At 44.9% G+C, this 25,713-nt stretch overlaps 1 protein-coding gene across 1 annotated transcript in view; it reads left to right on the top strand.

The window, feature by feature from the left end:
- Positions 1–24,780, top strand: part of LOC149345538 (uncharacterized) — a 157,723-nt gene extending 132,943 nt beyond the window's left edge. Inside the window, exon 3 of the mRNA XM_089586108.1 lies at positions 24,515–24,780. Coding sequence (XP_089442234.1) covers positions 24,515–24,659 — 145 coding nt within the window. The 3' untranslated portion in view covers positions 24,660–24,780. The remainder of the gene's footprint in view (positions 1–24,514) is intronic.
- Positions 24,781–25,713: the final 933 nt, after the last annotated feature.

Here is a 25,713-nt window from a genome sequence, read left to right as displayed (position 1 = left end):
GATTAGTCCAAAGCATTTGACATGGTTCGCCATAATAAGCTTCATTGTGAACTACGCACCATATTTAACGGCAATAAGTTACTGGACTGGATAACCGACTACTTATACTTAAGATTCTAGTTCGTCACTTTCAATCATGCGCAGTCATCGTCAGTCACTCCAACTTCCGGTGTGCCCCAATGATCGGTGCTTGGGCCTCTACTCTTTACAATTTTTGGTTTGGTTTGGTTTATGGGGTTTAACGTCCCAAAGCGACTAAGGCTATGAGAGACGCCGTAGTGGAGGGCTCCGGAAATTTCGACCACCTGGGGTTCTTTAACGTGCACTGACATCGCACAGTACACGGGCCTCTAGAATTTCTCCTCCAAAGAAATTCTAGCCGCCGCGGCCGGGATCGAACCCGCGTCTTTTGGGTCAGCAGCCGAGCACCATAACCTCTGAGCCACCGCGGCGGCTCTTTACAATTTTTATCAATGATGTAGCTAATGTTACTAATGACACCGCAGTGAAGTTACGCCTATATGCCGATGACTGGTGCTTTACCGCAACGTTGCTAACGCCGATGATCAACAGGAACTAAACAAAGTGTTTTCATTGTTCTGTGAATGAAGTAATGCATGGCAAATGAAAATTAACTCCACTAAAACAGTTGCAATCACTTTTGGTAACAAAAAGAATCCGCCTTATAGTAATAAGGGTAACTGCTTGACCCATGTCAGCGAGTTCAGATACCTGGGCGTTATATTTTCGCATAACTTAAAATGGAATGCTCACATAAACAACAAATCTGGTAAAGCACTTCGTTAACTTGGCTATCTCAAACGAACCTTAAAAAATGCCACGAAGGAATGTAAATTAACTGTTTACAAATCATTAGTTCGACCTTTCCTGGAGTACGCCTCAATTGTCTGGTCCCCTCATTACGCGTGCGACATTGACCGCTTAGAATCAGTTAAAAAAAGCAATACAATTCATCTTCGGCCGGTACGATCGCAAGTTTTCACCTTCTTCCCATATGCACAGTTTATCTTCACAAGCTTTATAACATAGGCGCACACGTGAACGCACCATTATGCTGCACATGATCGTTCACACGTCATCTGGCATTCAGGCACCCTTCACATTTGTGTCCTTAAGTGCACGTGCAACCCGACGGAACCACCCATTAAACATTGCTCCCTTCAAACCACATGTAGATTGTTTTAAATTTTCTTTTTTCCCTCTAACTGTTGAAATTTGGAATGGATTGGACGGCTCACTTCGTTAATTGCCAATTGAAGAGTTTGTTCTTCAGTTCCCTGACAATTTGACCTGTTCATCTGTTTTAATACTCCTCTATTATCTATTTCTATGCTACCCATGTTATATGTTTTTACTAATGTATTTTCCCAATCCTGCTATGTCTCTCCTCAGAGACATCAGTATTTTTCAATAAATAAATAAATAAAATAAATAAATAAACATGGGCACAAACTGAGTTCTTTGGTGTAGTGCAAGCAGTTGACAATCATCATCATCAGCCAGGCTGCACCTCCTTCAGGGCAAATGCCTCGCTCATGTCTCTCCAATTTACCCTATCCTCTGGCTGTTGCGGCCACAGTCTCCCGCAAACTTGCCCACCTGACTTTCTGGCGCCCCCTGCTACGCTTGCCACCTCTTGGAATCCACATATATACCCTCCTAAAATCCTTTTTGATGCGCGAAGGTAGAAGGCCAGGGTTTTGGGTCGACTCCCGTTGGAAGCCGAACACAAATGCTGACTGCCAGCAGCTGTGGGATCCTCGGAACCCGTTTCAGACCATAGACTGTGCCAGATGTCTTGCGCACGTGCTGTTTCCCTCTTTCTGCCACATCCTCAGCACGTTATTAGCGCAGTTCGTGTAAAAAAAAACACTTCACAGCTATAAAGACGTGCAATGCAAGGGTGCTTCACGCTGGAATCAACAACACGACCCTGAGTAGAAAAGAATTGGACGTGGTGATGGGCGGCGAGGGGTTGGAGACCAACTCGCTCCCGAGCACTCAGTTAAAATCCATTTCGCTCCAATTACGGCCGCCGTAGGATCCACTTTCCACTCGACGAACTTAAATGCAAATTGTTATGGACGTATTTATGCCCTGACTGCTAAGGCCTGCACGAACGGAACTTGCTGATATTGTAGTGCCAAAACCAGTATATGTGGGTTAAGAGACCGTGAATGTCATGTAGGGGGACGGCAGAGAGTTAGGTGGCGGATGAGATTAAGAAGTTTGCGGAGATACAGTGGCCGCAACTGGCAAAGGACAGGGTTAATTGGAGAGACATGGGAGAGGCCTTTGCCCTGCAGTGGGCGTAGTTTGGTTGATTATGATTTATTTATTTATTTATTTACAATACTGCCAGTCCCATCAGGGACCATAGCAGGTGGGCGAAGAAAAAATGACAAACATGATAAAAATTTCAGCAGTGCACTCTGGAATTAAAAAAAAAGTGAATACAAATCAAACACAGGTGAACAGAAAGGAACAAGCAATATAAAAGAAAAGGTAAACATTAGCAAGGAAAAAGAAAAATACATGTCTAGGAGTCGGGTGGAGCATTGCCATAAGGAATACAATTAGAGCACATGGGAACACAGCAGCGGAAAAAATAAGAGAGACTTTCTTCACGATTAATTAACAATCTAATGAAGTGATGAGAGGCGGTTGAGTATGTCAGTGAAACTGCTTTATTCGTTAATTGATAAGGATTGTATCCGTGACGTGAACTGAGATAATGTGGTTGTAGTTATGATTGAGGGATCAAGGCGATTCCATTCTCTGATCACGAGGGGAAAGTACGAATACATGAACGTGTCGTTATGGCATGAGTATTCTGTTATCGCGCGTGCGTGTTTATGCCTCGACGGGCGTGATTGCGAGAAAGATATGCATTTTGATACGTCTATCTTGTAATAGTTGTGCATCAGGTGAAATAAAAATTTTAGTCGTGCTTGTTGCGCTCTTGATGATAGCGTCGCTAAACCCGAAATAGCCGCGAGGTTTAGTTGGTGAATCGGTGCGCTTATATTTGTTGTGTATAAACAGCAATGCTTTACGCTGTACTTTTTTTAGTTTTGTTACATTAGTCACTGAATGGGGGAACCAAACTGTGTTAGCGCATTCTAAAACTGGTCGAACGAAAGTAGTATATGCGAGAAGCTTTGTCGATGTGGGTGCAAGGCGCAGACATCTTCGAAGAAAAAATAGTCTGCGTAATGATTTCGAGGTTATGCCATTAACAAAGTACGGAAAATAATAAGGCTGCCTTTTTCTTGTTACCGTCATGCAAACAGATTTAGTCGCGTTTACCGTCATTTGCCATGTTTTGCACCATTCGGTTATTTTGTTCAATGAATCGCTGAGTGAAATGTGGTCTTCGTAGCTGTTAATTGTTTTATAGATAATGCAGTCATCGGCGAAGAGTTTGATGATAGAATCGATATTGTTGGTTATGTCGTTGATGAAAATTAAAAATAAGAGTGGCCCCAACACAGATCCTTGAGGTACACCTGATATGACGGGTACTGTCGCAGATTCCATGTTCTGAAACAGTACGAATCGTGTCCGGTTTGATAAGGAATCTGAAATCCAATCTGAAATTTCCCCATCCCCGATGGCACCCCATAACTTTGCTATTAATTTGTTGTGACGCGATCGAATGCTTTAGAAAAGTCCAATAATATAATGTCAGTCTGGCTACAGTTATTGATGGCGAATGCAAGGTCATGCACAACCTCTGTAAGATGTGTGACGGTTGATAGCCCATGCCAGAATCCATGTTGGTTTGATGATAACAGATTGTGAGTATCAAGGAGGAGGAGGAGGATATAGAAGAGGAAAGGCAGGGAGGTTAACCGAAAGAATAATCGGTTTGCTACCCTACACGGGGGGAAGGGGGTGAGGGGATAAAAATGAGTATCGAGGAAGTTTGTTAGGTGTTTAAGGATGATATGCTCGAGCATCTTGCAAGCCGTGCTGGTGAGAGATATTGGTCTATAATTCGATGGTAATGTGGTGTCTCCTGTTTTGTGTATTGGTATAATCTCTGCCTTCTTCCAGTCGTCGGGTAAAGTTGATGATGAGAGAGATTTACGAAATATCAGACCCAAGTATCTGCTGCACCATTCTGCGTATCGTTTCAAGAAATCGTTTGGGATATTGTCTGGTCCGGGTGATTTTTTAGGGTCAAGCGTGAGTAATAGATTAAAAATGCCCGCATCTGATATGATTAAAGGGTCAATGCATGATGTTTGATTGCCGTAAAAGTCCGGGAGATTGCCGTCATCTTTTGTGAAACTTGAGTGAAAAAATGTGTTGTACGCATTAGCATTGTTAGCTCAATCCTCAGGAGACAAGTCGGATAACGGGTTTTTAGTTGGGCGGAAATGGCTCTAAAATCTATGCGGGTTGTTTGTCAGAAAGTTAGGCAGCGTTACATTAAAATTCAATTCAAGTCAATTTTATTCAACATCTTGAGAATGTTGGGTGCGCCGACAAAAAGCCAGAGAGAAGGCTTGACAGAGGTCGACGCACCCTACAATAACTTGACAGCAGCACCAGAATGTTGTACAGTCCACGGCAAGTGAGCACACAGGGAAAAAAAAAGTACAAATCATGAGTAAAAATCTCCCTGACACGAAGTGCCGACGATACCTAGGGTTACAGCAATTTAGATGCCTCATTTAATGAGCACGGAAGGATATAGCAAAGCATTTGGCGACCGTAATTCGTTCGAGTTTTTGGCACGAACCATGTGAAACCAGTACGTGTGGTGTACTTCTGTTCTTTACATTTTAAGTTCGACAGGTTCATCATAAATGGATTATTTTTTCTAATACTTGTTTTATACCGCCTTAACAGTATACTTTCAAAAACTTGTGGGAGGAAGGTTATGCTAAGAGATGCAAAAATCGGTTCGGTGTGTTCAAATCGTGAAGCATTAACAATATTCCGAACAATTTTCTTCTGAAATATATGTACCCGTTTAATATTAATAAATGATGTTGTGCCCCATACCAAAATACAATAAATAACAACAGAAGAAAACAGTGCATTGTACAGCATCTGCTTAATATGTTTTGGTAAAAGGTATCGCAGTCGGGACACGATAGCAGCAACCTTGGACAACTTGTCCCTGACCTTTGAAACGTGTTCATCCCAAAATAAATGTTCATTAAAAAGCACTCCTAGACTTTTGACCGTAGGAACTATTTTATTGAATGAGGAACTCATTTTCAGAGAAATCTGTGAGACAGCAGGATCCTTATTGCGAGGTCTAAAAAGTACAGCTTTGCTCCTTTCGGTGTTTATGACCAGCGAATTCGACTCAGACCATTCGTGAAGCTGGTGCAAACAATCTGCGGCTTGATGTTCAAGATCACGCACATGTGCCGTTCGGAAGAATAGAGTGGTGTCATAGGCGTAGATCACAAAAATTGGCAGTTTACTGATGCAGACTATGTCGTTCACATAAAGGAGGAAAAGCAGCGGCCCTAAAATACTGCCTTGCGCCCACCAGATAACAGATGTTTAAAATTTGATGACTCGTTGTTTACCGTTACTTGTTGGACACGGCAACTAAGGTAAGATCTGATTATTTGATGAAGTTTTCCGCGAAAACCATTGTGTTGAGATTGATGCGATCAAACGCTTTCGAAAAGTCGATAAAAATGCCGTGAGTGAAAAGTTTTTGTTCAAATGACTCTAAAATTAGTTCTTTCTGGGTTAGAAGCGCAGTTTCTGTAGAAAAGATTTTTCTGAAGCCGTGCTGGCTAGGTGTTATTATTTTACATTTCTCGCAGAAACTGGACATTCGCTTGTATAGTATTTTTTCAAAACACTTCGAGAAAATGGGGAGGATAGAAATTGGGCGATAATTTGACATATCGTTTTTGTCTCCACCCTTATGAACAACAGTTACTTTGGCAATCTGCCATTGTCGGGGAAACACTGCATGTTCGAGGCAACAATTAAAAATGTGCTCTAAAACTGGGCTAATTACATCGGCTACATATTTTACTGGTTGGAGTTTAAGGTCGTCTACATCTCGTGACCTACTATTGCGCAGAGTCAAGAGGCAGGTTTTTATTTCATTTGCGTCCGTTGGCATCAAGAATGGCCGCCGCGGTGGCTCAGCGGTTACGGTGCTCGGCTGCTGTCCCGAAAAACGCGGGTTCGATCCCGGCCGCGGCGGCTAGAATTTCTTTGGAGGAGAAATTCTAGAGGCCCGTGTACTGTGCGATGTCAGTGCACGTTAAAGAACCCCAGGTGGTCGAAATTTCCGGAGCCCTCCACTACGGCGTCTCTCATAGCCTTAGTCGCTTTGGGACGTTAAACCCCAGAAACCAGAAACCAGAACCAGCATCAAGAATGCCGTGGAAGACACCCGCGGGTCAAGGCATTTCGTAGTGCTGGGGCCGTGGCTGCCATTTACCAGTGACAAGAAGAAATCATTAAATTTTTCTGCCAAAAGTTTCCCACTCATTGGTGTGTTATCTACCAAGACCTCAAGTATGCCGTTGGCATGTCCACCTCGGTTCAAAACTTCATTTAGTGTTTTCCATACAAGGTCACTCCTTTTAATTACGTCTGGATTAAATAGTGTTTCCATATACTCTCGCTTTGCTTGGCGAAGAAGGGAAGTGACTTGGTTTCGGTACCCCTTAAAGCGCGCTAGGTCGTCAAGGGAACGGATTTTGATAAAGCAGTTGTAAAGATTCGTTTTTTTGTTTTATCATTTGAAGGCATTCTTTTGTTATCCAGGGCTTGCGGGCCTTGCGGGGTTTTTTATAAGTCTCAAGTGGAAAACTTTGCTCATAGATACACTTAAATGTAGTAATAAAGGCACCATATGCGTCCTCTGGATCATTTTTGCCGATCACATGATGCCAGTCCACGCCTGCAAGTGCTGCCCGAAAGGAATTTAATGTGGTCTGGTTTATACCCCGATATTGTACCACAGGAAACTTGCGTTGTTTTGGTGGAGTTAAGATATCTACAAACATGAATATGGGTAGATGGTCACTTATCTGGGCATTAATGACTCCGGAATGAAGACAGTCAACTGAACAGTTACTAATGCAGACGTCAATGGCGGTCGCTGCCTTCGGCCATGTAGGTTTATTTATAACATTTACAAATCCGTTGCTGTGCAATACGTAGTGAACCTCACGTTTATTTGCAGATTGGGATAGAAAGTCTATGTTAATATCACCGCCTAAAACTAGATTAAGCCTGTTTTCTGTAATCCATTGCAGATATTCATCAAGAAAGCAGATGAAATTAGAAACGCTGCCTTTAGGAGGCCGGTATACAACGGAGAAGACGCTACTGCCGCTTTGCAACTACAGTATTTCGTAGTCCTCATGGGTTATAGAAAAGTCTGTAAGAATGGTGCATTTGTAAGTTTGTTCGGTTGCTATCAGGACACCACCGCCTCGTTTACCAGTACGGTTCTGCACATGCGCATTGTAACCGGGCAAGCGCAAAGTTTCGTTACTGCTTTCATACCACGTTTCTGTAACCATTATTACATTGAAACAGAAGTTTAGCGTACAAAAAAATGCTTCTAACTCGTCACCCTTGCTTCGCAAAGATTGCGCGTTAAGATGAAAGAAGGATACAGCATTCTTTTTCTGAGCAGACACAGCGCAAAGGTCAGAAGGCAAAACTATTGTGCACATCTTGAGGCATCATTTTACTGTTTGGTACTAGAAAAAACGCCAGATCTATGCTATCTTATCCAGGTCTCGCTCGCAGGCGATACGCACAATCGTCGATGACTGTCTTCCTAGCAAGAATGTGCCCATTTTTCGTTCAAACAAATTTCCATTTCTGCTCCTTCTTTCGAGCTACTGCCATGCCCACCAATTTCTTGAGCAGGGGACACAAGTGCTCATTCACATAGACAGTATCCGAACCATCGTAACCGAGGTCTTCAGCTGCAAGCTTTGTCTTTTTCGCCTTTGCCAGCACAGTGTCACGCTTGGTTCGTGTTTTGAACTGGACAACCACATTCGAGCTAGCCTTGTTCTTCGTTTGAACACGGTGGCAAACATCAACATCGCTTTCCAGTATTGGCTCTTCGATCATTCCGCCAATTTTTTGCAACATGTTTGGCAGGCTTTCATTTTCCTGGGATGGAAGTCCCTTTATCTCAATGTTTTTATTTCGGGAGTACTGTTCCAAGCCTATTAGTCGTTGCTCAAGGTCAGAACATCGCTTCTTCAGTTCCTCACATTCAGATGAAATTGCAGCATTTTCGGATTTCAATGCCTTGTTTTCCTCTTGCAATGATGAAATCCTAGCGAGCATATCATCAAATCCATTGCTGCAGTGTTCAACACTTTTAGTTAATTCTCTTGAGTCGTTGCGCAAGTCGCGTTCTAGCGAGTTCCGCATAGCTGCAAATCTCTTTTCTAAACTCTCTTTTTCTTTTCTCAGCTCTTCTCGAAGTTTTTTCCATTTCAGAAGGCATAGCAAAAAACACTATAGGCAACTGGCCCTTTAGGCAATTGGCACAAGCGACAAAGAAAACCAGTGCGGCGTCAAAGTGGCAGCAGTGACGGCAACAAAGCGTAACAAGAATGTGCAACAAGAATACGATAAAACTAACCTGTAAGTAGACAGGGAGCGACGTAAGCAAAGGGCGATGTGCTCAGGGTGCCGTCACTGCTGCAAAGAAGAGGGGCCGAGCGCGGAGGGCCTTTATATACGGTCAAGAAGCCGGTCGAGGCGCTGGTGATGGAGACCAGGGCGCAGGCGCAGATTGTAGGCGTAACCGGCACCTGGCGCAGGCTGCTTTGTCAGCTCGAAGCGACTGGGCTTCGAGTCAGCTACACGGACGTCGGTAGTGATCCTCGGTGAAGATACAGATGTGCTGTAAGTAGACAGGGAGCGACGTAAGCAAAGGGCGATGTGCTCACGGTGCCGTCACTGCTGCCAGTGTGTTTCTTGTGGCCTGTTTTCCTATCTCTCTGAACTGTGCGATTGCGCACGCTAGTTTTGTAGTTTTAGAAGGATATGAACCATGATTTTTGATAGAAATACCCAACCTTTTCACATGACGTTTAGCGTGGATGACATCCCTTGTTACCCATGGACTGTTTCTTTGTGGACGCTTGGTTTTTAGTGGAACATGATTAGTTATGCAGTGTGAAACCATAGTCTTAAACTGAAGCCAAACCCTGTTAATATTGATTGAGGTGTCGGAGACCATTTCACTGAATGCTTGAAATTCATGTGCGAGGTAGGTTAATATGCTGGCATCATCAGCCTTATCGAAGTTCAGGGTAGTCTTTACATCAGATCGTTTTTTTATTGAGCAGTCATGAGGTAACAAACATAATGGTATGTTGTGATCAGAGATGCCTTCGATGATTTCTGTCTCCGCTTGGTGTATTGGAAAGTGATCACTGATTAGTATGATGATGATGAATTTCATTAGCTGTTGGCTTCGTTGTGAATTTTTGTTTTTAATTCTGGTGCGGTCTCAGGATCTGCTCGATAGTTCCTTAAGACAGGCCTAACATCGCGGAGAACCCTTGCGGTTATTCTGTTTGGCTGCCATTTCGTGACCGAATGCGCATCTCGATAAATGCGAAATGTGTAAATGACCATGAGGTGCGCAATGCCGTTGCAGGTTAAAGACCGCCAAATGAAAACTCAAGAACGGGTGTTAGTTGGCTGTTCACTGCTCAGGAAGCCACAGAAAACTAGTAAGGAAGAAGGACGCAACAGGCAGACTAGGCGGACGAAGATACTGTTCCCTTCATCTCCCCGTAACTAGTTGAGCTTGTTGTTGTGAAGGTGAAGGCATCGCCAACACGGTACGAAGCACAAATAAGAGACACAGAGGCACACACAAGCGCACTAACAACTCAAATGTGTGTCTCTGTCTCTTCTTTGTGGTTCGTCCCGTGTTTGCGCAACCATTATCTTCACAACAACATGTACCAGCTAGGCCCAACTGAAGTTTTATTGTAGTTAAGCGCGGTTTTCTGCACAGTGACAACTGACACTAACTGACCTAAAATACAAAACCTGCAGAAAAAAGTTGCGAATATATTTGTTAACGCGCCTACGATTCCTACGCAATGCTTAGTTTTTACTATCTTAACCGAGAGTCGATGCCTCACTTGTATAACCCACTTTTGTAGAAGCGTATCATACGTGTTGCAAAAATGAAGACCCCTTCCTTGTAAAACTGCCAGCGTTGACTAGACGCACAAAGGCATAAAGTAGGCGACCTGAGCAGGTTTGAAAAGGAGAGCTGTAAAGCTTTCTCAGAAACTGTGTAGTTAAAGAAAAATCCGTCCTGGTCCGGTGTTCGAACCCGCAACCATCGCTTCACCGGAACAGTCGCTCTACCAAGTGAGCTAACCGCGACGGCAAAAGCTTATGGTAGGGCGAGAGCGAATTGATAAATACCTCGAAATGGGAACTGTGTTGGTGAAATGTTTAGGGGAATCCCGCTACGTGGAGCAGATTTGTAATAAGGGACTAATTACTCATTTACATCCCCCCGAGCGCAGCCATATGGCTACAAAGGAAAGCTTTCCCACAAACGTCGTAGTTAAAGAAAAATGCGACCTGGTCCGGGGTTCGAACCCGAGACCACCCCTTCACCGGAAAAGTCGCTCTAACTGGGCTGGCTAACCGCAACGGCAAGCGTATGCTTGCGAGAGCGAATTGATTGACCAACACAGTTCCCACTTCGAGTTATTGGTCAATATGCTCTCGCCCTTCCATTCGGTGATCTTGGGCTCGTTCCCACCGGCGGAATGTGGTTGTTTATTTTTCTGCTTTTTTAATCAATCATCTTTAAGCGATAACATCTTCAGTAATATTCTCCATTAATCAACAGCACAAAATAAATAAATGTAAATAAAATCCCCTGTGTTGTGTATCAGACGGACGCCAGGCTGGAACTGAACAAACGTTTATTGATACAGTGCCTTTTTATAGGCCGATGAACATGTGATCTGCCGACGACTGCTTGCGTGGCTGATAAGCGATACATGAAAATGCAGTTTTTAAAACATGCGCATGCGCTATCAGTACACCACACTCCTTTCTCCTAAGATTATTTGCACAATCCAAAACTGACTAGCTAGACATCAATGCCATAACGCAGGACAGGTCGTCGAACACGCGTTGATCTTCGCGGCTCGACCGGTACTTGGGTGGCTTGGCCTGGACTCGCCCCAGGGGTTGCTTCTGGGCTAGCAGACAGCGGCTGTGGCTGCCTAGCTGTAGGAGGGAGCCTGACGTGGTAGTCCTCACTTGTGACTGGGTCAACTTCGAGCCGCGTCCAGGCGCTCCTCAATTGGTTGCGGTGCCTGTGATGACGCTCGCCGTTGTTTAGCTGTACCACGTACGACACCGGACCTCTGACTGCCACAACCCTGGCAGCCTTCCACCTTGGACCTGGACAAAAGCTTTTAGCGTAGACCGCGTCACCGACACGAAACCTTTTAGTCTCCGGTCGCTGTAGCTCAGGCGCGTGTTGCCGGTCCGGATGGAGTCTGTCTAACGCTGACCTCAGTCTTCGTCCGAACATTAACTCTGCTGGCGATTTTCCCGTGACCGAATGTGGCGTCGTGTGTTGCTTAAACAAAAACCGGGAAATCTTGCACTGCGTCGAACCTTCCTGCTGCTTCTTCAATGCTTCTTTAACTTCTCTTACCATCCTCTCCGCCCTACCATTGCTGGCTGGGTGATAAGGTGCAGTGAAAATAGCACGCACGCCATTACACTTCAAAAACATTTGCAACTCTGTGCTAGTGAAAGCTGTGCCGTTATCTGAAACGATAACGTCAGGTACACCATGTGTCGCAAACATCTTCCTTAAGCTGTTGACGACAGCCGTAGCTTTCATGGATGGCACGATTTCGACTTCAGCCCAATTGCTGTACGCGTCTACCACGACTAAGAAAACTTCTCCTTTCACTGGGCCAGCGAAATCAATGTGCAGTCGACTCCAAGGCTGATCTGGCTTGGTCCAAAAATGAACTGGAGCCTTGGGATCGCTTTGACGGTTACTCTGGCATGGATGACAGTGCCGAACAAACTCCTCAATTTCGTGGTCCATCTTCGGCCACCACATGACCCTCTAGCTGATGCTTTCATGGCACTCATCCCTGGATGATTTGCATGCAGGAGCTGAAGCAAATTCTCTCTTGCTGCGGTTGGAATTATGACGCGATTCCCCCACAGTATGCAATCACGATGCAATGACAACTCCGACCGTCTCACCTCATAAGGCGCAAACTTGCTGTCCACTTGTGTTGACGGCCAGCCACTGAGTAGCCAATCCTTTACCCGGGATAGAACCGAGTCCTTTTTTATCAGCGCAGCAATGTCTGCCGCTTGCAGCGGTGCGCAGTCGACCGCTTCCAACAAGAGCACGTCCCCAGGCGGTCTTGGCTCGTCCTCGTCTCCCGGGGCTGGTAGACGACCGAGTGCATCGGCGTTGGAGTTGTCTTGGCCTCGTCTGTACTCAAGGTGGTAGTTATACGCAGACAACAGTAAAATCCAACGAAGCATTCTAGGCGACACAACTTCGGGCACTCGCTTGTCCGTGTTAAACAGGCCGAGTAACGGCTTGTGGTCTGTTATCACTGTAAATTCTCGCCCAGCTAGGTACTGGTGGAACTTTTTTACGCCAAAGACCACAGCCAAACCCTCTCTATCAATCTGAGCATAGTTGCGTTCACTGACGCCAAGAGTGCGAGAAGCATAAGCTATGGGCTGCTCCTTCCCGTCATCTGCACGATGGGCTAGCACTGCCCCCACCCCCACAGGCGATGCGTCACAGCACAAAATTAAAGGACGCTTGCAATCGTAGGGCACAAGTACGGAGTCTGAGCTGAGTAAATTTTTCAGTCTCTCAAACGCCCGCTGATGCTCACCTGTCCACTTCCATTCGTGGTCACGGTCGAGCAGTCGATAAAGCGGTTCGGCCGCTTCCGTCCTGCCCTTGAGGAAACTGCTGTAGAAATTCAGCAATCCCAAAAAGGCTTGCAGCTCCTTTTTGTTTGCGGGCGCAGGCGCTTGCCGGATGGCGTCCGTCTTGCTTCGGCTGGGATGTACTCCTGAGACATCAATCCTGTGTCCCAAGAATTCGATGCTCGTTTGGTTAAATTCGCACTTGTCCTTGTTTACTCGTAGCTGTGCCTTCTGCAGACGCGATAGCACAGTCTCTAATCTCTCGGCGTGCTCTTCGGCGTTACATCCAGAAATTAATATGTCATCCAGATAAGCTTTCACTCCAGGAATGCCCTCTAAAAGCATGTCAATGACCCGTTGAAAAACCCAAGGTGCTACCGAAATGCCAAACGGCAGCCGCTTAACCTTGTACAGTCCCTTTATCGTGTTAACTGTGAGCACCTCAGCCGTCTCGTCGTCTAGCGTAAGCTGCTGATAAGCTTGGGCTAGATCCAACTTGGTAAAAAACTTGCTTGAACTTAGAGCTGTCAGCATTTCAGCTGTAGTGGGCAAGGGGTATCCACTGCTCTTAATAGCTTTGTTTACGGTACTGCGATAGTCGCCGCAAAGACGTAAAGTTCCATCTTTTTTTCTTACCACTACCAGTGGTGTTGCCCAGTTCGAGTAGCTGACGGGCTCCCATACACCTTGTTGCACCAAGCGGTCTATTTCTTTGGCCACGTCATCCTTGAGGGCCAGTGGAACTGGTCGACTTTTGAGGAACACCGGTTGGGCGTCATCTTTCAGTTCGATGTGAACTGGCTGTCCGTTGAAGCCAGGAAGGTCCCTGCGAAACACTTCGGGAAATCGCGAAGGCACGTCCTCCACGTTTACTTGCTGTATTCCCCGCAAGCCAATACCTAACGGGTTAAACCAGTTTCGCCCAATCAGGCTGTTACCTTGCTTCTGTACTATGAGCAAAGGTAGCTTTGCCTTCCTGCCTTTGAATTCCACCAAGACACTTGCTTGACCCAGCACGGGTAACGCCTCCTTCGACCAGGTTACGATAGTTGTTCCAGAATCTTGCAGTGGTATTTTACCGTGATTCCTTTCAATAACCCTGAACGTATCTTCACTCACAATTGAGCACGATGCGCCAGAATCAACCTCCATCGGAACTTCTTGCCCTTCAATCATTACTTGAACCATGAACTTCTATTCTTGCTCATTCACTTCGCACAGGGAAAACAACGCACTCATTTCGTACACGCCCTTGCTCTTATCTCCTTTCTTCTTTTGCTCATACGCTGTCTTCCGAGAAGTTCTACTATCGTCTTTCGACCGACAAGCCTTAGCTATGTGTCCAACCCTTTTGCAGTTGAAGCATGTCGCCTTTCTAAAACGGCACAAATGTGGAGCGTGCTTACCGTTGCACCGGTAACAGCTGGACCCCTCCGCTGGGGTGTCTTGCTTCGCACGGGTTGCTTGTACCATTTCCTGACCGTCCGTATCGTATCGACCGTGCTTGCGTATGTCTCGCTGTTGCTTAGCGGTTGCTTCTGCAGTTGTGGCCAAGTCATACGCAACCTTAAACGTAAGGCTGTGTTCTGCGAGAAGTCGCTGCTGAACCCCTTCGTTCCGGAGTCCGCATACGAAACGATCCCGCATCATGACGTCCAACGGGAGTTGGGCGCTGCCAAAACCGCAGTCTTCGGCTAGCTTCCGAAGCGCCGTGACGTAGTCCGCAACTGATTCCTCGGCAGCCTGGTTTCGCCTGTAGAACAAAAACCTTGCATACAGCTCCGAAGGCTTTGGATGCAGGTGCTTGCGAACGGCAGTCTTGATTTCTTCGTAGGTTGCTGCTGTCGGTCTTTCTGGCTTCACCAAAGTTACGATGAGCCCGTACACTTCTTCGCCGCAGCTGCTCAACAGGACTGCTCTTTTCTGCTCTTCTTTCGTTATCTGGTTCGCTTCGCAGAACATTTCCAGGCGCTCGACGTATTCGTCCCATGACGCGTTCGTGCCGAGACGATACTCGCCGATCCTTCCGACGGCCATCGCCGTCGCTGCCTCGTCGCCAACTGTTGTGTATCAGACGGACGCCAGACTGGAACTGAACAAACGTTTATTGATACAGTGCCTTTTTATAGGCCGATGAACATGTGATCTGCCGACGACTGCTTGCGTGGCTGATAAGCGATACATGAAAATGCAGTTTTTAAAACATGCGCATGCGCTATCAGTACACCACACCCTGTGTTCCTTCGTTTCTGTGGTTGTTGGCTTCTCTTAAATGTATAACGAGCCCCTCATTCCTCTTCAACGAGGGCCTCGGTTCTGCAGCATTGATGCCATAGGAAGCACAAGAGGGTTCTCACACAGCTTCCAACCTCGCCGTTCGATCACGTTCCACGTCACACCAGCGATAACTCAGGACGTGCCACGTCGGCCACTTACGAACGTGGGGGGCGCTGATGAACACTCCCAAGGTTAGGTAACTTGCAAATATAAATACCCCCGAAAGCAGATCTGAGAGCCGTCACCGTAGATCAGTTGGTAGAGCACCGGACGCGTAATTTTGAGGTCGTGGCTTTGGTTCCCACCGGCGGCGTGTGGTTATTTTTCTTGTGCTTTTTTAATCAATTATTTTTTAGCGATAACATATTCTAAGCTGGTCACACCACCAAATAAATAAATTAAAAGATCCCCAGTGTACCTTGGTTTCTGTGGTTATTGGCTTCTCTCATATGTATCACGAGCTCCTCATTCCCTTTCCCTTGTATATATATATATATATATATATATATATATATATATATATATATATATATATATATATATATATATATATATATATATATATACCTGTGTCCCAAGAATTCGATGCTCGTTTGGTTAAATTCGCACTTGTCCTTGTTTACTCGTAGCTGTGCCTTCTGCAGACGCGATAGCACAGTCTCTAATCTCTCGGCGTGCTCTTCGGCGTTACATCCAGAAATTAATATGTCATCCAGATAAGCTTTCACTCCAGGAATGCCCTCTAAAATATATATATATATATATATATATATATATATATATATATATATATATATATATATATATATATATATATATATATATATATATATATATATATATATTCGTCTTCATCTGTACATATCCATCATCATCGCTCATCTTCTTCGGTGGGTTGGTCGCCATATTTGTGGGGGCCATTAAAGGTCGCTCCATCCTGCACTCTGGCTCCCGTCTCACCATATATATATATATATATATATATATATATATATCATCAGCCTGACTACACCCACTGCAGGGCAAAGGCATCTCCCATGTCTCTCCATTAACCCTGTCCTTTGTCAGTTGCCGCCACTGTATCCCCGCTAACTTCTTAATCTCATTCGCCCACCTAACTTTCTGCCGTCCCCTGCTACGTTTGCTTTCTCTTGGAATCCACTCCGTTACCCTTAAGGACCAGCGGTTATCTTGCCTTCACATTAGATGCCCTGCCAAGCCCATTTCTTCCTCTTTATTTCAACTAAGATGTCATTAACCCGCGTTTGTTCCCTCACCCACTCCGCCCTCTTCCGATCTCTTAAAGTTACACCTATCATTTTCCTTTTCATAGCTCGCTGAGTTGTTCTTAACTCAGCGAGCTATGGAAAGAAAAATGATAGGTGCGGCGGCTCATATATATATATATATATATATATATATATATATATATATATATATATATATATATAATGCAAAAAAGAGAAAATCTTGGCACGGTATGTAGTAGTAAGAACGTAGACCAACGTTTGAAACGCTTGAAACAATTTATTGACGTTTCGATCGTGGAACGGCCTTCGTCAGAATGTCTGGATCGAAAAAGATTGCACAATATATGTAGGTGAGAACAACGCACAAGATAATGGACCCAAAAAAATCGATCCAAAAAGCATCAGGCGCATGGCTACAAAACGATAAATGAATCACAGTGTCAATCACAAGACGATAAATGAACCACAATACACAACAGCTACTGTGCGAAATTTAGTCTATCTGGTGTGTTACCTACATATAATGAACATGATAATGTAGTTTGCAGTTTCCTTACAATCAGTCCTATGATAACAAGTCACCATCTTGAACAGCTAGAATGAAGAAGGAAGAAGTTACACATGATCAACGAAACACATGGAGGCGATGAACAGCATAATCAGTAGGAAGAATATCTACTACTAAATCTAGAAAAGAAACTGATGACGAACGAGAATACACTGACCTAAAAGCGATATATTTGGGCATTAAGACGATATGGAACTCAATTTTCCTGTGCTTTCATTTAAACCGAAAGACACTGTATTGAACTTATAGATAATGTAAGACTCCCTAATTTCCCGGCCATGATTAGTTTTAAAGCCTGATTCCAGAATGGTAGCAGAAATCTGATCAAATGAGTGGCCGGTGAGTTGGACATGCCTTGATAGCGGTAAGTTCGGTAGGGCTTGAACGTGGGCTTTGTGGTTGTTGAAGCGTGATCTAAAGGGGGTTTCAGTCTGACCTATATATTGCAAATTACATACCGTACACTGCAGCAGGTAGATGACATTTGCAGTATCGCAGTTGAAATCACCGCTAATGCTTAAACGAAAGAGGGAACCGGTGCTATTGACGCTACAAGATGTGGTCATATGCAGACATACTTTACAGCGACTCTTGTTACATGGATGGCAGCCTACGGGTTCGGGGGAATTGGTCTTTGACGATGTTAGTATATCGCGTAGGTTTTTTGACCTTCTGTAAAATACTTTGGGTGGCTCTAAAAATCTGTTCTTCAGGCGATCACTTTGCATAAGAATGTTATAGTGCTTATTTAGGATTGTTGAAATTTTTGGAGCAGATGCAGAATGGGTCAAGACAAGGTTGGTATGAAAGTGCTGAATTGTTGGTTTATCTTTGGGAAGTAGACTCGTTCGGTGTAGTGTATCAGCCCCCTTAATGGCGTCATCTATCAGTTGTGGTGGGTAATTCTGCTTAGTCAGCGAGTTACGAAGTGCAGCGCAGTTACGTTCAAAGTTAGGTTGTACCTAGCAGATGCGTTTGAAGCGGACCACTTGACTGTAGGGGATGCTTGGTTTAACGAGCTTGACATGGCTACTGTCAAAGTGCAGATACTGTTGGCGGTCAGTCGTCTTACGGTACACTGTTGTAGTTAAGCGGTCTTCGTGAAGTGAGACTGTGACGTCAAGAAAATTGATTGTAGCTCTAGAATACGTATGGGAAAATGATATCCAAGGATTCACGCTGTTGAAATCGGCAATAAATGATAGGAGGACGGCTTCGCCATGGGGCCAAATGAAAAAAATATCATGGATGTAACGCCTATAGCAAAATGGTACTAAAGACCGGCTTTCCAAAAATTTGTTTTCAAGCATCCCCATAAATATGTTCGCATAATTTGGGCCTATACGGGTACCCATTGAAGTACCACTCATCTGGACATAATGTTTGCCTTCGAATTCAAAATTATTTCCCTGCAATATAAGTTTCAGTAAGGTGGCCAAAGTACAACTATCTAGTGTTTTTTCTATGCTAGCTTCCTTATAGGCAGTCACTAGGGCCCGGATACCATCTTCATGCGGAATGTTCGTGTAGAGCGATGTGACGTCGTGCGTGACGAGCAATGATTCCGGAGGAATAGTCAGGTCGATGATGTCAGAAAGGAAGTGCGTTGTGTCTTTTATATAAGACGTAAATGTGGCCGGAGTATTCTTAATGAGCCTGTCGACGTACCGAGACAGATATTCCGTGACACAGCCGACACCGGAAACTATGGGCCTACCTGGAATCTTCTCTTTCTGAATTTTAGGTAACAACTAGAATCTACCAGCTACCAGGCTGAGGGGGACAATTGAGCGAAACACACTTTCTGTAATTCGGTTGTCCTTATAAAGGTCTAGCAAAGTGTCCTTAAGAATATCTTTGAACTGATCATTGGGGTCATACTCCACAGGCTGATAGAAAGATTCGTCTGTTGGCTGCATGTGCCTCTGCAACATAATCGCTTTTATTCATTATTACCACAGCACCACCCTTGTCAGCCGGCTTAATGATGATGTCGCTTCGAGACGCTAACTGCTCCATCGCTTTTGTCTCGCGAACTGAAAGGTTCCGATGAAAAGGGATCTGTTTCTTATACAGTTGTAGGACATCTTTTTGCACAGCACTTATGTACAATTCTAGACACTTGTCACGCTGTGTTGGAGGAACCCAGTGTTTGTAAGATGGCAATGTGGGTCGCGATGCGTTTGAATTAGGCTGATTATGAAAAAATTCCCGAAGGCGAAGATTCCGGGCAAAATTATCCAAATCTTTCATCAACTGAAACTCGCCAAAACCGCCTGTGGCAGGACAAAAGCTCAAGCCACGGGACAGCACTTTACTTTCTTCGAAGCTTAATTCATGATCTGAGATATTAATTACATTCGAAAAATCGGGAGGACTGCGTTATTTTTTAACCGCTAGTGCCGCCAGGAAAAAAGATGGGCATTCTTTGTCAGTTGAATTATGAATGAATTCACGATCATTGCTAGCTACGTTGGAAAAATAGCCTTCGTTGTCTCGTAACAGCTTTTTTGTTTTAATGGCGCAAATTACATCTCGCTTTTTGGTTTTGTACTCTTCCAACGCAAACGTTTCAGAAGATCTTAGTTTATAGCGAGAGCACAGTTGGTTTCCGGTATTACGTAACATATTCCCGGAAGATACATAGTGTTCTAAAACAACGCGGGTAAGCTCAAGCGAAGCGGTTGCTAGTATTGTATTCCATCGTGATATATTCCTTTCTGACATTTCAGACATAGGTGGTTTTAAAGTTATGCGAAGGCCTTTCGGGGCTATGGACGAGGCTAAGTACGTCCTTAGGGTAGCAACATACAACTCGTGGCGAATGCATTTATCGGCTATTTTTCTGAGCTTTAGAAATCCGACAGAGTGGTGTGTAGGAGCACTGTTACCGGAAAATGACGTGGCTAGTCATTGCTGTCGCTCGGTCCGGGAGGCTTTGGAGTTGGTGCTGCGGAGCTTGTATTCGTGACGCTCGGAGGCGGCGACATATTTGCCATTTTTGGTAGGGCGACCATTTTGACTGTGTAGTTGAGTTTTGGAGGCACTAGAGGAACTACCCGGGACTGATGCAGGTCTTGTTTTCCCGCACAGTTGGTGAGGCGAAGGCACAACCCCTGACGACGCTGAAGCAGGCCTTGTCTTTTCACCCAGTCGTTCAGGAGAAGGCACATTCCTTGACAACGATGCGTTGGTCGTGGGGTTCGCTGAAGAGCCGTGCCTTTTTGCTGTAGTAGCTGTTCCAACTTGAACGGGTGGCAGAGGTGGTTGCTGACTTTCTGACGACGGTTGGGTGCTGGTGCGGCTGGCTATGTCGCTATGCCACCCGTTCAAGTCGGAACAGCTACTACAGCAAAAAGCCACCGCTCTTCAGCGAACCCCACGCCCAACGCATCGTTGTCAAGGAATGTGCCTTCTCCTCAACGACTGGGTGAAAAGACAAGGCCTGCTTCAGCGTCGTCAGGGGTTGTGCCTTCGCCTCACCAACTGTGCGGGAAAACAAGAGCTGCATCAGTCCCGGGTAGTTCCTCTAGTGCCTCCAAGACTCAACCACACAGACAAAATGGTCGGGCTACCAAAAATGGCAAATCTGTCGCCGCCTCCGAGCGTCACGAATACAAGCTCCGCAGCACCAACTCCAAAGCCTCCCGGACCGAGCGAGAGCAATGACTAGCCACGTCATTTTCCGGTAACAGTGCTCCTACACACTACTCTGTCGGATTTCTAAAGCTTAGAAAAATAGCCGATAAATGAATTCGCCACGAGTTGCATGTTGCCATCCTAAGGACCTACTTAGCCTCGTCCATAGCCCCGAAAGGCCTTTGCATAACTGTAAAACCAGCTATGTCTGAAATGTCAGAAAAGTGTATATTACGATGGAATACGATACTAGCAACCGCTTCGCTTGAACTTACCCGTGTTGTTTTAGAATACTATCTATCTTCCGGGAATATGTTACGTAATACCGGAAACCAACTGTGCTCTCGCTATAAACTAAGCTCTTCTGAAACGTTTGCGTTGGAAGAGTACAAAACCAAAAAGCGAGATGTAATTTGCGCCATTAAAACAAAAAAGCTGTTACGAGACAACGTAGGCTATTTTTCCAACGTAGTTAGCAATGATCGTGAATTCATTCATAAATCAACGGACAAAGAATGCCCATCTTCTTTCCCGGCGGCACTAGCGGTTAAAAAAGAACGCAGTCCTCCCGATTTTTCGAATATAATTAATATCTCAGATCATGAATTTAAGCTTCGAAGAAAGTAAAGTGCTGTCCCGTGGCCTCAGCTTTTGTCCTGCCACAGGCGGTTTTGGCGAGTTTCAGTTGATGAACGATTTGGATAATTTTGCCCGGAATCTTCGCCTTCGGGAATTTTTTTCATAATAAGCCTAATTAAAACGCATCGCGCAACACATTGCCATCTTACAAACACTGGGTTCCTCCAACACAGCGTGAAAAGTGTCTAGAATTGTACATAAGTGCTGTGCAAAAAGATGTCCTACAACTGTATAAGAAACATATCCCTTTTCATCGGAACCTTTCAGTTCGCGAGACAAAAGCGATGGAGCAGTTAGCGTCTCGAAGCGATATCATCATTAAGCCGGCTGAAAAGGGTGGTGCTGTGGTAATAATGAATAAAAGCGATTATGTTGCAGAGGCACATAGGCAGCTAACAGACGAATCTCTCTATCAGCCTGTGGAGTATGACCCCACAGATCAGTTCAAAGATATTCTTAAGGACACTTTGCTAGACCTTTATAAGGACAACCAAATTACAGAAAGCGTGTTTCGCTCAATCGTCCCCCTCAGCTCGGTAGCTGGTAGATTCTACTTGTTACCTAAAATTCATAAAGAGAAGATTCCAGGTAGGCCCATAGTTTCCGGTGTCCGCTGTGTCACGGAAAATCTGTCTCGGTACGTCGGCACGCTCATTAATAATATTCCGGCCACATTTCCGTCTTACCTAAAAGACACAACGCACTTCCTTTCTGACATCATCGACCTGACTATTAATCCGGAATCATTACTCCTCACGCTCGACGTCACATCGCTCTACACGAACATTCCGCATGAAGATGGTATCCGGGCCGTAGTGACTGCCTATAATGAAGCTAGCATAGAAAAAACACTAGATAGTTGTACTTTGCCCACCTTACTGAAACTTATATTGCAGTTAAATAATTTTTAATTCGAAGGCAAACATAATGTCCAGACGAGTGGTACTTTATTGGGTACCCATATAGGCACAAATTATGCCAACATATTTATGGGGATGCTTGAAAGCAAATTTTTGGAAAGCCTGTCTTTAGCATCATTTTGCTATAGGCGTTACATCCATGATGTTTTTTTCATTTGGCCCCATGGCGAAGATGAACTCCTATCATTTATTGCCGATTTCAACGGCGTGCATCCTTGGATATCATTTTTCCATACGTATTCTAGATCTACAATCAATTTTCTTGACGTCACAGTCTCACTTCACGAAGACCGCTTAACTACAACAGTGTACCATAAGCCTACTGACCGCCAACAGTATCTGCACTTTGACAGTAGCCATGTCAAGCACGTTAAAACGAGCATCCCATATAGTCAAGTGGTCCGCTTCAGACGCATCTGCTAGGAACAACCTGATTTTGAACGCAACTGCGCTACACTTCGTAACTCGCTGACTAAGCAGAATTACCCACCACAACTGATAGATGACGCCATTACGCGTGCTGATACGCTACACCGAACGAGTCTACTTGCCAAATATAAACCAGCAGTTCAGCACTTTCATACCAACCTTGTCTTGACCCCTTCTGCATCTGCTCCAAAAATTTCAACAATCCTAAATAAGCACTATAACATTCTTATGCAAAGTGATCGCCTGAAGAACATATTTTTAGAGCCACCCAAAGTAGTTTACAGAAGGTCAAAAAACCTACGCGATATACTAACATCGTCAACGACCAATGCCCCCGAACCCGTAAGCTGCCATCCATGTAACAAGAGTCGCTGTAAAGTATGTGTGCACATGACCACATCTTGTAGCGTCAATAGCACTGGTTCCTTCTTTCGTTTAAGCATTCGCGGTGATTTCAACTGCGATACTGCAAATGTCATCTACCTGCTGCGGTGCACCGTATGTAATATGCAATATATATGTCAGACTGAAACCCCCTTTAGATTACGCTTCAACAACCACAAAGCCCACGTTCAAGCTCTATCGAACTTACCGCTATCAAGGCATGTCCAACTCACCGGCCAATCATTTGATCAGATTTCTGCTACTATTCTGGAATCAGGCTTTAAAACTAATCATGACCGGAAGTTAGGGAGCCTTACCTTATCTATAGGTTCAATACAGTGTCTTCCGGTTTAAATGAAAGCACAGGAAAATTGAGTTCCATATCCTCTTAATGCCCAAATATATCGCTTTTAGGTCAGTGTATTCTCGTTCGTCATCAGTTTCTTTTCTAGATTTAGTAGTAGATATTCTTTCTACTGATTATGCTGTTCATTGCCTCCATGTGTTTCGTTGATCATGTGTAACTTCTTCCTTCTTCATTCTCGCTGTTCAAGATGGTGACTTGTTATCTTAGGAACTGATTGTAAGCAAACTGCAAACTACATAATCATGTTCATTATATGTAGCTAACACACCAGATAGACTAAATTTCGCACAGTAGCTGTTGTGTATTGTGGTTCATTTATCGTCTTGTGATTGACACTGTGATTCAATTATCGTTTTTAGCCATGCGTCTGATTCTTTTTGATCGAATTTTTGGGTCCGTTATCCTGTGCGTTGTTCTCACCTACATATATTGTGCCATCATTTTCGATCCAGACATTCTGACCAAGGCCGTTGCACGGTGGAAACGTCAATAAATTGTTTCAAGCGTTTCAAACGCTGGTCTACGTTCTTACTATATATATATATATATATATATATATATATATATATATAAATAAATTGTAGTGTAGCAGCCGCGCTCTCTCACTGTGATGAACTGTGGTAGTGAAAGACGACGACGATCCTTAGGTGTGAAGCTCGCTCGCAGCCTGAACGTTGCAGAGCGACCTGGTTTTTTTTGAGTCACAACCCCCATCCTACATTTGGTGGAGGTGCTGGGTATCGATCCCAGTACCTCTCGCAGTATATATATATATATGACGATGATATGCCTATATTACAGTGTCCTGCTATCCTGCTGCTGCCCTCCGAAGGCGCTGCTGGTCAATGATAAGCTGGCTTTTTACCAACACCCCGCCACGTCGGATGTAATGTACCCTCTGGTTTTATGTTGAAATAAGTAAAACTATATTGAATCCCGAGGCAGCAGAAATTATTGAGGAGTACTCCTCCGCGGTGGAGTTTCACATCGTCAATGTGTGACTTTTTCTCTGCTCCTGAGCGCCATTCTTAGCAGCTGTCAACATGATAGCTTTCAATGCCTTTTCTGGCAGGTGCATCGCCGTCGGACTGCCCCACGCCGGATGTCACGTGACGCACGGAGCTGGCGCATTTCCAGCGTGCTGCGAAAAGATCGTCTGCCTCCCCGAGCCAATGCACGGTGCGGCTCAGGATTCCTCGAAGTCCAAGCATAGCTAATCTCACTGGGAGCGCTTCGTCGCCGACGTCCCGGAATTTCTACTCAGCACCGACAACCAATCCTCCCATTCATACGGTTCTCTAAGGCAATAAAATTTTACACATCGCTTCTGCTTACCAACACTGTTCCCAATCCGAGTTATTGATCAATTCGCTGTCGCCCTACCATAATTTCGCCGCCCCGGTTAGCTCATTTCGTAGAGCGACTGCTTCCGTGAATCGCTGGTAACGGGTTCGAACTCCGGACCAGGCCAAATTTTTCTTTAACTACGAAGTTTCTTGTAATGCCATGGAAGTTTGTGCGCAAGAAAAAAGACGACACGAAGAGCGAAGACACGACAGGACGAGCCCTCGTCCCGTCGTGTCTTCTCTCTTCCTGTTGTCTTTTTTTCCGCATAACCTTTCATAGCATTAGCAAGTATCAAGCCAACTAGCCCGAAAACATCTCCTGCTGAAGTACGAAGTTTCTGTGGAAGGTGTGTATCTTTAATTTTTAGCTGTATGGCTGCGCTTCGGCAGCGAGTAATTTCTCCCTTCTTAGGAGAACTTAGTGGCTCGAGAGCGGATCCCACTGCCTCAATTTCCAACAGCAGTGTCAACCAATTTTCTATGGCTTCGAAATCGTGAGTGCAGGAATTTTGTTCCGCTTAGTTATCCTCAGTCACTCTGAACATGATAACAAGGCTCAAAGTCTTTTGTCACACTCAGGTGCGCCTACGATGTTGAATGGTAGGCGCTCTCTATACGTGCAAGCCTATGTGCAAGCCTATAAAGCAGAGAAAAGGCTTCGAAGGGAAAACTCAAGATGCCACACTTTAAACGCGCCTAACAACAGAAAGAACAGCGCACTATATATACACCAAGATAACGCTACAGAAAACATTGCAGTCCTACCACACTAACGGTCCTTACGCGTAAACCACAAAGTCAGAAAAGCTTGCTACCAGACGCGGGTAGTTGGCACGCTGTCTCGGACGTGGAGTACGGACAAAAACCCAGGCGGGACCTTGTTTCAAGAGACGCCGCTGTTCCACGAGAAGATTGTTGAGGAAGA

The sequence above is a fragment of the Amblyomma mixtum genome, chromosome 4 (assembly GCF_055824585.1).
Source record: "Amblyomma mixtum isolate Tamu chromosome 4, ASM5582458v1, whole genome shotgun sequence".
NCBI classification, from domain to species: domain Eukaryota; kingdom Metazoa; phylum Arthropoda; class Arachnida; order Ixodida; family Ixodidae; genus Amblyomma; species Amblyomma mixtum.
The sequence above is the reverse complement of the archived record's forward strand: the minus strand, read 5'-3'. Positions and strand labels throughout refer to the sequence as shown.